The sequence below is a fragment of the Musa acuminata genome, chromosome BXJ1-4 (genome assembly GCF_036884655.1).
Source record: "Musa acuminata AAA Group cultivar baxijiao chromosome BXJ1-4, Cavendish_Baxijiao_AAA, whole genome shotgun sequence".
NCBI lineage: Eukaryota > Viridiplantae > Streptophyta > Magnoliopsida > Zingiberales > Musaceae > Musa > Musa acuminata.
In genome coordinates, this window is record NC_088330.1 from 3,215,047 (window position 1) to 3,229,809 (window position 14,763).

A 14,763-nucleotide genomic window follows, 5' to 3' on the forward strand; every position below is an offset into this window, starting at 1 on the left:
TGTTAATGCCGACGAGTAGTTCCTGCGTATGTCCATTCTCCATGAACAGCGAGGACAGAGGTAGCGCACCATCGTCGTCCCAGCACAGTGCCGAACGTGGCCTGTCGCCGCCTTGGCCACCACCACCACCACCACCACCCTCACCCTCCTCTTCGTTTTTACGTCTCCTCCCTCTCACTCCACTTCCTCCTCGACCCCTACCTGTCTCTCACACCAAAGGACACAAAGTCTTGTATTAGATATATAATCGTAGTATATGCAACGATGACGATGACAAAACGGTACTATGCAAACTATTTGGGATTGATTATAATCCATATTTAAATTTAAAAAAATGTTCAAATTATTTATAACATTTTATTTTAGGGGGTTGAAATTGGAGGCATTGAACAATCGTGCAATTACGTTGGGAAATCTCTGCTCTACGTCGGTGATCGAGTGCGGTGGGAGCCACAAATCCCGGCCAGGTAGGACGCACGAGGAACCGGGGGGAGTGTGGGACCCGACGCTCGAGGACCGTTGGCCCGTGACTCCTGACCTTTTTGCGAGGATCGGCTCTTCGACCCGCGGCAGCAACCGCGTCTTCTGTCTAGCTCGTTGGTAAATCTGAGTGGGTCCTACGGCACCCGCCAATCATTCACCAAAGCTTTTGGGCACTACGAAAGCTGTCGGCTCTCTCTCTCTCTCTCTCTCTCTCTCTGCGGCTCTCTGTGACTCTGGCAAATACATCTGCTCAATGCGTCGCTCGCTCTGCGATCAGCGCTCCGTGCACTGGAGGAGTCAAAATACCATCAGCGTAGAAATCTCTTTCTCACTTCTCCTTCTTTTCCTCCTTTCCTTGCAATGCCAGTGTCGTGGATCTCTTCCGTCGGTGTCGGAATCGAAGTTATTTGCTCTTTTCTTTTTTGTTTTTTTCGGGAAAAGTTTCTTTTATGCTGTTACAGACGAGAAATCAGTTTGGCGTCTTCCCGAATCATGCAGTTAACCTCCCTTTCTGATAGCAAGGATGAGTTTTAGATCGGTGCATTCATGTATCGGTAGTCTTGGATCCGATTTGAGTCTGCTGGCGGATGGCGTTTTTTGGTTTGAATAACATTCTGCGGGCATCGTTTTCTTTCTCCCTATTTCGACATTCTCGCCTGCTGCTGCCAAAAAACCCGCCTTTGCATTTTTTATTCTCGGGAGAAGGTCGCAAGTATTTCAAGTGTTTGTTTGAATCTATAAAAAACTGGAATTTCTCTCCCTTTTGGTCCATGTAACTCTGTGATCCTTTTTTTTCTATGATGATCCGTGGTTTCCTGAATGCCACCTCTTTGTTCTTCTTTAAAAGAGAATTTTTTTTCGATATTCTTCCAAAAGATCTTTGCTTCTTTGATGTAACAAAATTCCCACTTTTTTTTCTCCAGTTGACAGAGATCGTGCTTGTTAGGTTGATCGCGAGATGTCGAAGTCAGGGGCGTTGGATCTTGCTACAGGAGTAGGAGGGAAGATCAAGAAGGAAGATGTGCAGTCTGCTGTCGAGCAGTATAATTTCTTCACTCCTCTTATGCGTATGGCTTGGGATGTCTTTGTTGGAAGTCACGCTTCCGATTCATTTCTGCTTCCCGACCCAAGACATGTGAAAGAGCATTTGGTTGAACTACATTAGATCATGATTTTGGCTCATAGAGCATCTCATCAATGCTGCCTTTAAGATGCTAGATTTGTTAGATGGTCCCCTTTACTCTGTAGGAATCTGTCATCTTCATATCGCTTGCTTCTGCATGACGTTACCCGATTAAACAGATGTATAAGCAAAAAACTAGAAGCAAAAAAAGGGACTGGGTAAAAGAATTGATTTGCATCGTCTCAGCATGAGATGTTCTTGGAGGCAGTAGATGATATTCTTTTCCTGAATGTCATCCTCAAAAGTTGTGGGTTTTCCCTATCTATTAGCTGATTGTGTTTTTTTCTTTTAATTCTATTGGTAATCTCTTTTTGCTATTTATAATCTCAAAATATTATTTACAACCCTCTCTAGATTAATTACGCTCATTTTAAAAAAAATTAATATTTCAAAGCTATTCTTTATAAATAGACATAAATACCCTTTCTTCTTCCTCGTGTTCTCTTTCTCCTCTTCTTCCTTCTCCCCCTCAACTTCTTCCTCCTTCTCGGAGGACAGTGTTGAGGGGGCAACAAGTGGGTTCATATTGGTAAGCTTTTTTTCGGGGTGGGGTGTGAGGGGTTAACAAGTGGGATCATGGGCTATGGGGTGGTAGCAAGCTGATGATCGACGGGGAGTGCAGGCTAAGGGGTGACAGGAAGTATGTGCTGGGGGGTGGTGATCCATGGCAGGGAGCACAGACGGGGGGCTGTAGGGAGCACAGGCTGGGGGCGGTGATCGATGGCAGGGAGCATGGGTTGAGGCAGTGTCGGCAGCGGCAGGGTGCACGGGTGACAATTGTAGAGTAATGGGGAAGGAAAATAAAACAAAGTGGTAAAATCAGAATTAGTGGGATTGTAAATAGTAAAATATTATTTTATTATTTTTTTAAAGGATTGTGAATAATAACAAAGTTGTAAAAGGGATTCTAAATAGTAAGCTCCTCCCATTTTAAGAACTCTTAATATTGTGAAAATATCTTTTTGCAAGGACATAAATGGCCTCAACATATCACTTTATCCCAAACCCCTTCCAACTCCTCCTATACAGCCCATTTTTCTATCCCTTCTTCTTCTTCTTCTTCTTCTTCTTCTTCTTCTTCTAATTGTCGGTGATGGTTGAATGGGGCGTAACCAGGGTTCCAAAGCAGTGCTTGTGAGGATGATTGATCAGCAAATGAAATGTGTTGTATGAAGTAATGATAATTGAGGGGTTGTGAGAAATCAGATACCGTTGGTAATTGAGGGGTTGTATTTAGTAAAATTTTTTTTTTTTTTATTTTAAGGTGGTTGTATGAAGTAAGTGGTTGCCAATGGCAATCTCCTTTTTTTTACACTATTTGAAAAGAAATTGTTTTTTGATGTTACATTATTTAATTTTTTGCCCAAACTGTCCTGACCATGACCATGGTATTAAGTACAGAATAGAACTTTGGTGGTCAGACAAAAAAAATACCATCTGGAACCATCATCCTGAAACAGTCAACAAGGATCAGAGAGCTGGTAGCCAAGTCCTCTGTTGACCAAACACAATTGTGACACTGCCTTCTAGAAATACTTTCACCCTATCCCATTTGGTGTTCATCATGCACTTAGATATGTTCACTTTGTTATGGTATTACAACTCTAAGAACTTCCATCTATGGTGACCAACCTAGATTGCAATGATCATAGATGAGACCCAAGTTCTCTTACCATGCATCATATGTTACACGTTGACAGGACAGATTCATTTATGCATTTTAGATTTGAAAACTTCGAATCTATTACCCCAGTAGAGTTGAACCATATGTGTTATAGAAAACATGCACTCATGAGGTGTTCAATTGGCTGTTCTAGGTGACTGCCAAATGATTTGATGTCATCTAGCTGCAACTAATACCAGTTGTAGTGGAGGTCTAAATTATCCCTTCATTACCAATATCTGAACCCTATGAGACTGTTATGCTTATGTTGGTATTGTGGAAACGTCAGTATTTAGATTCACACTACTTAAAGATATCATCATATTAAAGTATGTATTGGATTAATGCCATTATCCATATGCAGGCATATTTTGGATTAAATTCTATTAACACAAATCATGGTGTTCCAATTTATTTACAGGCCTAGTAAATAAAAGGGCTTTGCTTCCATCCATCTGGAGTGCATTTATTTAGTAACTAAATGACCTATATGTAGTTTGACATTTGTTGCTCATTTTAACCATCTATGACCTTTTTTGGTTTTCTTATTTAGCAAGTGTCCACATTTAACAAATATATGTCTAGTTGTACTATATTTGCTTTTCTGAAAGACAACTTTCTTTATTCCTGTCCAAGATTTAGCATGTTTTAGTCATGATTCCTTTAGAAACCTTCACTATCTTGGCTGTGGACTAAGGATAGCCCCATGCATTTGGTGGCATCTTCAAATTTCTTTTTGAATTTGAACTAGATGTTGACTGTTAGTTTTAATTCCATAAGACAATATATCCTCTGCATACTTAATTTTAATTACCAGTTATAATTCTTTACTTACCTCACCTAATATGATGCTTAATACTAATATATGCATAGTTGATCCATCTGTTGTGCATGAGAAAAATATAGCAACAACACTTGAAGCAAAATGTAGTGTTCGTTTCTTTCTCAATTAGCTTATATTTGCTTCATATTGAGCAGTTTTTTCACAATAATTTTGGTCATGTCCGGTCTTCTGATTGTTTTTGGATTAAGTTGCTGACTCATTGATATATCTTCAATGTCTTGCTGTGCTAGGTATGAAAAATATCATGTTTGTTTTGGAGGGGGTGAGGAAACAAGAAAAGCAAACTACAGTGATATGGTAAGTTATTGGTAGAATTAACTGTGCAGCATAAAAGTAACTACTGCAATATAAGGCATGCAACATTTCTGTCTGCAACTTTTACAAAGTTTTCAGCTTATTCATGCTTTTGCCAGTATTATTGGCCAGAATTAGGATAAATTTATACACAGTACCGATCTCATATTTTAGCATATCTGCTCATCCTTTGTAATATTAAATCTATTTGGAATTTTGAACCTGTAATTGGGTATAATTTTTCAAGAATTATTGCAGCATCTGTGTGACATTTCTAGGGGAAATGGAAGAAACATGTGATTGGTTGCGGCATCATATTGGTTAGATTTACAAGATAATATTATATAGTGTCCTAATTTATGGTTTGGAAAAATCGAAGGTGAGGCTCAAGTTTGTCTACATTTGGTCGAGTGCTCATAAGGTTGATGTATCCCAAAATTAGTTAGGTTAGTTTTAGTTTTAGGAATACGATCAAGTGGAGATTGTGGGTTCCTGATCAGTTGTTTCAGTTTTGATGATGTTTCTGGAGCACAATACAGCTCCACATGATCCCTGTTGCATCTACAATTGTGAAAGGAAATGCAGATTATGATAAAATCATTTCTAAGTGTCATGGATTTATCTTGCAAAGTTTAGACAACTACTATCCTTTTAGAGCTAACCTGTGAACATAGTTGTAGTCTGCATAGTTAACAGTCCAATATGCCTGCTTTTGGGTTTACAGTTATTTCTTCTGAGCATTCAATGGAAAGAGTTGTTCATTTCCTAGTTTTTAAGAGAAAATATTTAATTTTGTTATTAGAGATAAATGGATTTTCTGTAGGACATGCTGAATGATTTAGACAGTTCTTGCTTCCAGACAGGAAGCATACCTGATTCTGTAGTTTGTAATCCATTCTAGTTATTCAGTGCCAGTAGATGTATAGTTTATTTATCAAAAATCAAATCTGTCACTTTACCATACTTATTGTCTACACTCTGGAAATCTGTGATAATTCATTATTTTCATTTTGTAATTCAGGTAAATAAGTATTATGATCTTGCCACAAGCTTCTATGAATTTGGTTGGGGAGAATCATTTCACTTTGCTCCCAGGTAAGCTTCAGCCATTTTATTGTTGAATTAAATTCATGCGTATTTCTGATGATGCAGGAGGGAAAAGAAAAAAAAAATCAAAGTTGACTATACATCCTGGATAATTTCATGCTTTCGTCATATAACACATACTGATTTTAAGTTTCATTTCTGAAGATGGAAAGGGGAGTCATTGCGTGAAAGCATTAAGCGGCATGAACACTTTCTTGCCTTGCAACTAGGGTTGAAACCTGGAATGAAGGTATCAATTGGGTCTTTTGTTATATTTGGATCTATTTGAACAATTTGTCATGCAGCATACTGTCTCCATTCATGTATGGAATATTGCTTGAAATGTAGGTGTTGGATGTTGGTTGTGGAATTGGTGGACCCCTACGAGAAATTGCCAGATTTAGGTTTCTTCAAAATTCTTTTGTTCAAATTTTCTGAATATTGCAATTATATTTTTGAAGCAGCCTCAGATTCTAGCTGGTTTATCCACATTTGAAGCATGTCTATTTTTTGAAGCATTTATGATCAATCAATTACTTTCTAGGTGGGCATCCAAAAGTCATTGCAAATCTCTGAAAATCTAATTATACGAATTTGTCCATTTATTGTCTGAAACTGTTTGTTAATTCTTAGACTCTAGCATTTTGGATATAATATTTTGCACAGAAATTGACTATTAATCAACAAAAATGGAAGTTTACCTGAATTTCTTGTTTTTTTATGCTTCATGCGCATCGGGACTTGTACCTATGCTTGTTTTTGTGTGTTTGCTAATACTTTGTGATATTTAAGTTTATTTGATAACTTGTTTGTATGTTTGCAAATGCCTTCTGTGTTTTTCTTTAAGGTTATTTCACCCTGATAAGACCAAAGAAATAAGTAGATATAGCAGGAAAATTATATGAGTGCCACATCTTTTGCACTTCCTATGATGATTTATTTGGTTTAGAGGATGCCTGAGGTGATAGATACTGAGCCAACAACAACAAGCCATAAGGTGCTAATTGTTCAGGGCTGGTTATATGGACTTGCTGCTACTTTGTCCTTTATCCACAAGTAAAACCAGTTATTGCATCTAAGTAAAAGACCATATTGCAGATTGCAAGTGTGTCTGGCGGCAGCAACAGAAAAGCCTGCTTACTCAAGCTTTTGGTCTATTAGATTGAAACCTTTACACCTCACATACTCGGTTGATTGGATTTATGTACCTCACGGTTGATACGGTTGGCTTGATGTAATGACATGATATGCTTGGATCTTTGCAGCTCAACATCAATTACTGGATTAAACAACAATGAGTACCAGATTTCAAGGGGAAGAGTGAGCCTTCTTTCTATCTCTGCTTATGATGATGACCATTAAGTCCACAATTTTGCAATTTACTTTGCAGGGACTTATTACCTTCTGTTATGATATAATTATCTGAAAAAAGTGACTCCATCTCTTAATCATTTTTCCATCAATTATCATTCTACAGGAGCTCAACCGTGTAGCAGGATTGTCTGAGTCATGCAACTTTGTTAAGGTCTGTTTCAATCCATATTTTGGATTTATAGCTTATTCTGTTGTTTTTCTTTCCTTCTTATACTAGAATTTCTATGATTGTGTTTGCTGCGATTCTAAAACACGACTATAGATGTGGTGTTACACAATGCATGCATGCTAAGAAGTGTGTTGTTATACATGCAGGCCGACTTCATGAAAATGCCATTTCCGGATAACTCATTTGATGGTATCTACGCGATAGAAGCAACTTGCCATGCTCCAGATGCGGTATTGCTCTGTTTAGATGCTTCTCTCACCTATTATGGTGTTCTGATATCTATAAAGTCACGAGTGATGTTGGAACTGTGAGCTGAGCAGGTTGGCTGCTACAAGGAGATCTACAGGGTGCTGAAGCCTGGTCAGCGTTTTGCAGTATACGAATGGTGCATGACCGATCATTTCGATCCCGATAACGAAAGCCATCAAAAGACCAAAGCCGAAATCGAGCTTGGAAATGGCCTTCCTGATATAAGAACTACAAAACAATGCCTTGATGCCTTGAAGCTTGCAGGATTTGAGGTAACAAAAGAGAACAGCATGCCCTTTCATCAATTCTGTACAAACCCTGCGTGCCACAGGCTTATATGCTGATCAATGTCGTCGTTTAAGGTCATATCCGAGAAGGATCTTGCAGTGGATTCGCCTGTATCTTGGTACTTGCCATTGGACACAAGTCAGTTCTCGATAACTAGCTTCCGCTTGACATCGTTTGGGCGATTCATCACGCGAACCATGGTATGGAAGATTTGTTGGTTGCGATGCGAGATGCTTGCTCTGGTGGTTCTAATGTCGACTGTCGCTGCTTCATTGTGCAGGTCAAGACACTGGAATTTGTTGGCATTGCTCCTGCAGGAAGCAACAGAGTCTCATCGTTCCTGGAAAAGGCTGCTGAGGGGCTCGTTGAAGGTGGAAGGTGAGGAAATCCAAGCCCAAACAAAGCAGATTCAACAAGCTTTCACATGTACAGCATTTCATATTGAGTTGGCATTATTGCAGGAAGGAGATCTTTACACCCATGTACTTCTTCTTGGTTCGCAAGCCTCTCTCGGAATCTTGAGACGCATGAGATGTATTTGCTAGCTTGCTTGGGTGGCCGAAGATATTGTCATTGATTTGTGGATTGACTGTCGAACACAGAAACATCTCGATTGTTACATTCTTTGGATGTTTATCTTGAAGATCTTAGAATGTGTTGCCAGAATCAATGTTCTGCTTAAGTATTATTAGCCATCTCCACCTTCATCAGTAATCAAGACTCTTGCATTCTTCTTCCACCAGAACAAGCATCTTCCTAACTTTTTCCAGCATAGATCAACCAGATGATCAAATCATCCAAATATGACTCTCTCTCTCTCTCTCTCTCTCTTACATATTGTGAACAGAACAGGATTAGGTAATGGGTGGGAGTAAATAAATAACAACTTAGTCGTGATCTCATGGAAGAAAACTACATCTTTGTTTTCTCCTCTGTTTGATCTTTGCTCTACAAGTCTCCATGTCCAAAGTGGTTGTAATATATTAGCGTCGGCCGACTCCAAAAATCACTCTTTAATCAAACATTTGACGAGCCAGTTCCTCCTCGTCTCTCTCGTCGCGTTCAAGACGGGGACTTCTTCTCGTTCTTGACTCTGCTACTCCCCTCCCCAATCTTCTTCACTAATGCGGCTGTGATCTCACTGCTACCTGCTCTTCCTCCGCTCCGCCGCGGAGAGAACGACGGATGACCGACCACTTTTATCTGGAGCTAATAAGATAAGATCCCCACTAAGGCCCCGCGTACGTACCGAAGAAGCGAGGGATCACCGCCCTCCTCCTCGCCCTGCACGTGGAACAGCGACGCGCGACTTCCGCGGCATCCACGTCTTCCGTGGTCGGCATCCCCGTTGGAGGGCGAGCACGGTTCCAATCTGCTCGAACAAATGCCGCTTCGTGCGCTCCATGTTTGGGGTGAGGCGTTCGGGTTTGACTGTCTTTTTGCTGTTAATATCCTTTCTTTTAATGAGGGTCCTTTTTTTTTCTAATTTTTAATTTAATTTTAATTCATTTTTAAAGGAAATAATATTGGAGACAGTGGGCGCATGAATGCGTTGACTGGTCAATGATGTGCCTGCTACAGATACACGTCGACTTCAGGTCTACTATAGCTATGAATGATGACGTTCATGTGATTTGAAACCTAATTAATAATAATTGAAAGATACTTAATTATGACATCCGTTTATGAGACAAAGTTATCCTCTCTTTTTTGGTTGTTGATCTATTTTGTCAATGTGGATTAGGTGAATCCTCAATAGATTTTATTAAATTAAAGGACAGCAACCTTGGCAAACTAAAATTAACTACTCAGTGTTGACTTTTCTGATGACACTTGGAGTCCACAACTTCGACTTCACAATGACTCGAGGTTTAATCCGATTAAGAGAGAGAGAGAGAGAGAGAGAGAGGATGTGAAGGCATCGACGCCTGAGTTATTATGTCACGCAATCTCTCATCATTAGTCAACACCTCCATAGTCAAGATTCCATTGCACAGAGGGTGAGATATCTGTGGCGCCCACGCATCTCCATGTTTTGTGCTAGAAGAACAAGACAGCTCGCGCTTCACGAGCCAATGAAGAGTCGTCGATTGACCGTCGACTGATCCCGCCACGCGGCAACATCTCATCTGCCACGCCCGGGGGTGAATTCCTCGCCGGAAGAGCCGAAGCTTCGCACCAATTAATCAATCGACAACCGTCCCTCCTTCTATAAATCGGGGAGAGCAGCACATGCTTCCAGTCTCCAGCAAGTAGAGATCCGTAGGATAAGTAATCCCTTCCTGTTGTGATCGTGATCCTTCCACCCCGATCGACGATGCCGGCCGCAGGTTTCTCGGTGTCGGCGTCGGCCGGCAGCGAGTTCGATGCGAAGATCACGCCCATAGTCATCATCTCCTGCTTCATGGCTGCTACTGGTGGTTTGATGTTTGGATATGACGTTGGTATTTCAGGTAAGGACTTGCTTCTCTTCTTGTTGCTCCATGTCATATGATGAGTTTACATGCTGCGCACAGACTTATACTGCATGAATCTTTTCTTTCTTTCTTCTTTCTTCTTCTTCTTCTTAACGAAAACGAGCTCAGAAATGATTCCTTGTTATCCCAAAGTGAACTCCTCCCTTTTGCATGGCAACTAAAGTTGAGAATCAATGTATCTTGCCTCCCATAAAAGAGGAATCAGCACTTGTTAATTTGATATCGTTTTCCTGGTGAGATGCTGGACTTGTTTGTAGCAGTTGTCACTGCTGAGATCATCAAGTAGGACGAGTCAAGATCTTACCTTCAATCTACCCTCTGAAAAGTTGAATGTCACATGCATGATGACATATATAATGTCCAAACTAAAGTGTTTGCCAAAATTATCATAGAAAAAGGTTTCCCACATTTTGGCATACATGAAAGTTATTTTGGTCGGCCGTTCAAGAGAACATGATTTCTATGTGGATAAGTACATACTTGTCATGCTTCAGCACGGGAATCACGTTCTTTGGATCTAATTGCACCTCGGCTAATCAATTAACAGGGGGTGTAACGTCGATGGATGACTTCCTCATCAAGTTCTTCCCGGAGGTGTACCGCCGGAAGCATGAGACGAAGGAGAGCAACTACTGCAAGTACGACAACCAGGAGCTGCAGCTGTTTACCTCCTCGCTCTACCTGGCGGGCCTCACCGCCACCTTCTTCGCCTCCTACACCACCCGCAACCTCGGTCGCCGCCTCACCATGCTCATCGCCGGCGTCTTCTTCATCGTGGGTGTCATCCTCAACGGAGCTGCGCAGGACCTTCCCATGTTGATCGTCAGTAGGATACTCCTCGGTTGCGGTGTTGGGTTCGCCAACCAGGTCAGTCCTCCTCGTAACGCTGCTCTTCTCCTTCTCCATGACTCCATGGTTAAGGTGGCCTTCGTTAGCTTCCATGGCAAACATGTGCACTGCGTAATAACCCGATTAGGAAGGCCATATATTTCTGCATGCAAAGGTCGTGTTCCATGTAGAGGTTTCACAGACAAAGTGGGACAGTCCACAGATGGGAGTCGGAGAAATGGAGGAAAGGGGAAGGAAGCATGGGGAAGAAAACCCACAACTTCTGCTAAGTTGCCTATTGGTTAGTTTGGAAGCTTTTGGCACATATGACTTGAATTGAAGGTCATCTTAGCCAAAAGTCAGGTCATAAAGTGTTTGGATGCTTTGGATGTCTCTATCTGAGATTGCAGTTCATGAAAGACCACCACAAGAATAGATTGCCTCTCATCCTCACCACTGCAATTATTTTGCTAAGTTTATTGAAGGCCACATCTGAAGTCTGCATTCATGACAGGCTATATATCAGTCAGGATGAACAATTCATCAATAAAATGCAGAGCATATTTTTCTGGTTGTCCTTTGCATGATTGGGTAGGAGAGGAGCCAAAAGTCTCCTACCCAAACATCACAGGTCACATGATCAGTAAGTCCACCTTATTCTTCCTTCACAGGTCATCCACAGTGACTTGACCCCAACTGCAGCAAACTATTGAGCCATATCTACCTACTTCCCACTTCATAGAGTTGAGATTGGTGTCAAGATGTCAGATCCATCCAGGATCTAACTCAGAACCTAACAAAGAATCTAAGAATATCGATCCAATCTAGCAGATCAAACTTTTAGGTTACTGAAATCCATCTGTCTCTCTTGATTGAGTCTCTTGATGAGGTAGAGAAGATTGCAGACTATTAAATCAAACAATCATGGTTATGGTTTGGTTTCCAACCGTATTAATTGAGTATAATGCTCTAATGGTAAGGTTAAATACTAATTCAACTGAAAATATTAAGCTTGAGTTAAACTCAATATATATTATTCAATTTTTTTTAATATTTACTAATATAAAACTATTCTTTTAATTCGTAAGCTTTAACTTTGGTTGCGAAAGTTCATCTTAGCTCAAGTTAACATATATCAAGTTGAACATCAATTTAATATAAAATTTTAATTTCTTTGTTTGTAAGCCGAACTCAATATAATATTTGCTAATTTGATATTATTTTTTTAATTTTATTTTTCAATATACCCTCACATATCAATATAGCAGCCTTTTTGACTTTTGTATCGGTGCAGGCCGTTCCTTTGTTTCTGTCAGAGATTGCACCCACCCGAATCCGTGGCGGCCTCAACATCCTGTTTCAGCTCAATGTCACCATCGGCATCCTCTTTGCCAGCCTCGTCAACTATGGAACCAACAAGTACACCTCGCTCTCTCTCTCTCTCTCTCTGATTGGTCGTAGAGTGATAACAATGTACACACACCCTGCAGGATTCACCGGTGGGGATGGAGACTGTCCCTTTCGCTGGCGGGCATCCCGGCGCTGCTGTTGACGGTGGGAGCGCTGCTGGTGGTGGACACGCCCAACAGCTTGATCGAGCGCGGGCGGCTCGAAGAAGGCAAAGCGGTGCTCAAGAAGATTCGCGGGACGGAGAACGTGGAGCCCGAGTACAATGAGATCCTCGAGGCGAGCCGCATCGCCCACCAAGTGAAGCACCCCTTCCGCAACCTCCTCCAGCGCCGCAACCGCCCTCAGCTCATCATCGCCATCTTCCTCCAGGTATATTGATGCTGCTTTTAGCTACATCTGGTGTCGGTCTTCTTGTGGCGGAGGCGAACTATATGGTGACGGTCTTCCCGCTCTTTGTGTCGACAGATCTTTCAACAGTTCACCGGAATCAACGCCATCATGTTCTACGCTCCGGTGCTCTTCAACACGTTGGGATTCAAGAGCGACGCCGCGCTCTACTCCGCCGTCATCACGGGCGCCGTGAACGTGCTGTCGACGGTGGTGTCCATCTACTCGGTGGACAGGGTGGGGCGGCGGGTGCTGCTCCTGGAGGCGGGGGTGCAGATGTTCCTCTCCCAGGTGGTGATCGCGGTGGTGCTGGGGCTTAAGGTGTCGGACCACTCCGACAACCTGGGCCGCGGCTACGCCATCTTCGTGGTGTTGATGGTGTGCACCTTCGTGTCGTCGTTCGCCTGGTCGTGGGGGCCGCTGGGGTGGCTCATCCCCAGCGAGACGTTCCCGCTGGAAACACGGTCGGCCGGGCAAAGCGTGACGGTGTGCGTCAACCTTCTCTTCACCTTCGTCATCGCGCAGGCCTTTCTCTCCATGCTGTGCCACCTCAAGTACGGCATCTTCGCCTTCTTCTCCGCGTGGGTGGTGGTGATGTCGGTGTTCGTCCTCTTCTTCCTCCCCGAGACCAAGAACGTGCCCATCGAGGAGATGGCGGAGAAGGTGTGGAAGCAGCACTGGTTCTGGAAGCGGTTCATAGCTGATGATGGCTACAAGACTAATGGCGCTGATGGAGCAGTTAAGCAGGCGCAGCCATAGGATGAAGCGGTATTCTGTTCTGTAGTGCGCTTAGCTCGTCCCACACACACATGACGTATATTAATTACACTGTACTATACTCGAGGAATGCAGTGATTACTAATTGTCACGCACGCAACAATTATCGAGAAATAAGCCAATTCGATAAAATCATTATGCTTAATCGATATAATTATTATTTTTATTTTGTTTGCATCATATTATGACTGATGTCTGAACAAGCGATTCATGACAGAGATGTAGCAGCAGACATTTAGATGCAGTGGAACAAAGTTTGCTTCCCACAGACGAAATGCACACGTACGCAATTAATCTCCTCATCTCCAAATCAACACACGGCAGCTAACAAAATGGCGAAGCCACGTTGGCCCGAACGCACACATGCATGCAACAGAGGAGGAGTGCGATCAGTGGCCGCCGGGGTACAGCGTGGCCAGGTCGGTGCCGTCGGGAAGCGTCTTGGGAACGATGCATGCCTGGGAGCACATGGTGGAGCAGGCCACGTTGCCGATATCGCCGTTGGCGCAGCGGTTGTAGCAGTCGGGGAAGCAGCCGAAGGCGGTCGCGGCCGGCACGGCGGACGCCACGAGCACGGAGACGAGGAGGAAGGCGACCACTGCCATCTTGGCGCCCGCCATGGTGGTGGTATCTACGGTGAAGCCGAGCTCCGGGTTGGCGTGATGGAGTTGTAGCTTCAAGGGCCGCTGCTGCTGTGGCTGCGAGAAGGGAGGGCTTATAAGATGGCGAGGAAGACGAGGGTTGGAGAAGCTGCGGCGCGTTTGACGCGGTCGGGGTTATTTCGGGTGACGACAAATGCGTGGTCGAACGCGTCTCGCGTTCCACCGGCGAAACGTGTCCACAATTGGGTCGCACCAATATTACATCTTCCTCAAATAAAAATCTTATTGGTATGTCAATTTGATTCGTTCGAGTTAGATAAGATTACCCATGAGGCCATGTAGAAGGAAATGGCCGATTAGTATGGGCTACTTTATCGAAAAATCTTTAATATTAAATTTATTATCACGCAGGCTTAATGGGTAACTGATATCTAAACTTCATTTGATACAAATCATTTATCAAAATATTTAAGTTAAAATTAATAATAGTATATTCATATTCTTATAAATCAATCTTAATCTCACGTAGCACTAATTGATATATTTTTATTAAAAAATTAAAAAAAATATTTTAATCAGAATTTGATTATTCTATGATGATCTCTGTTAAACATTCAACTTATAATTGATAGATTCGTAGGTTCAATTC

At 42.3% G+C, this 14,763-nt stretch overlaps 2 protein-coding genes across 6 annotated transcripts; both read left to right on the top strand.

The window, feature by feature from the left end:
* The first annotated feature begins 645 nt into the window (after nucleotides 1–645).
* LOC135641717 (cycloartenol-C-24-methyltransferase 1-like) lies at nucleotides 646–8,288 on the top strand. 5 transcript variants are annotated; one of them, XM_065157390.1, is made up of 13 exons: nucleotides 646–796; nucleotides 1,407–1,524; nucleotides 4,404–4,470; nucleotides 5,489–5,562; nucleotides 5,719–5,803; nucleotides 5,902–5,957; nucleotides 6,819–6,873; nucleotides 7,031–7,078; nucleotides 7,243–7,326; nucleotides 7,417–7,617; nucleotides 7,708–7,833; nucleotides 7,914–8,011; nucleotides 8,095–8,288. In XM_065157390.1, the coding sequence occupies exons 2-13, from the start codon at nucleotides 1,442–1,444 to the stop codon at nucleotides 8,153–8,155; spliced, it is 1,038 nt and encodes a 345-aa protein (XP_065013462.1). In that variant the 5' UTR covers nucleotides 646–796; nucleotides 1,407–1,441; the 3' UTR covers nucleotides 8,156–8,288. The 5 variants fall into 5 exon arrangements, with proteins under 5 accessions (XP_065013462.1, XP_065013448.1, XP_065013469.1 ...); XM_065157376.1 differs by having other exon boundaries at nucleotides 722–796; nucleotides 1,430–1,524; XM_065157397.1 differs by having other exon boundaries at nucleotides 792–884; nucleotides 1,405–1,524.
* A 1,519-nt stretch (nucleotides 8,289–9,807) lies between these two features.
* LOC135641743 (sugar transport protein MST4-like) lies at nucleotides 9,808–13,678 on the top strand. Its single transcript, XM_065157423.1, has 5 exons — nucleotides 9,808–10,086; nucleotides 10,658–10,977; nucleotides 12,233–12,357; nucleotides 12,429–12,717; nucleotides 12,814–13,678. Exons 1-5 carry the CDS (start codon nucleotides 9,951–9,953, stop codon nucleotides 13,492–13,494), a joined length of 1,551 nt encoding a protein of 516 aa, XP_065013495.1. The 5' UTR covers nucleotides 9,808–9,950; the 3' UTR covers nucleotides 13,495–13,678.
* The last annotated feature ends 1,085 nt before the right edge of the window (nucleotides 13,679–14,763 follow it).

What these genes read in the sequence shown, in the direction of transcription:
- LOC135641717 (XM_065157376.1), top strand. Translation starts at nt 737, where the DNA reads ATGCGTCGCTCGCTCTGCGATCAGCGCTCCGTGCACTGGAGGAGTCAA. An exon ending in GGTTGAAACCTGGAATGAAG is followed by an intron (nt 5,804 to 5,901) that starts GTATCAATTGGG and finishes CTTGAAATGTAG; the next exon opens with GTGTTGGATGTTGGTTGTGG. An exon ending in ACCAGATTTCAAGGGGAAGA is followed by an intron (nt 6,874 to 7,030) that starts GTGAGCCTTCTT and finishes ATCATTCTACAG; the next exon opens with GAGCTCAACCGTGTAGCAGG.
- LOC135641743 (XM_065157423.1), top strand. Translation starts at nt 9,951, where the DNA reads ATGCCGGCCGCAGGTTTCTCGGTGTCGGCGTCGGCCGGCAGCGAGTTC. An exon ending in GTGTTGGGTTCGCCAACCAG is followed by an intron (nt 10,978 to 12,232) that starts GTCAGTCCTCCT and finishes GTATCGGTGCAG; the next exon opens with GCCGTTCCTTTGTTTCTGTC. An exon ending in TCATCGCCATCTTCCTCCAG is followed by an intron (nt 12,718 to 12,813) that starts GTATATTGATGC and finishes TTGTGTCGACAG; the next exon opens with ATCTTTCAACAGTTCACCGG.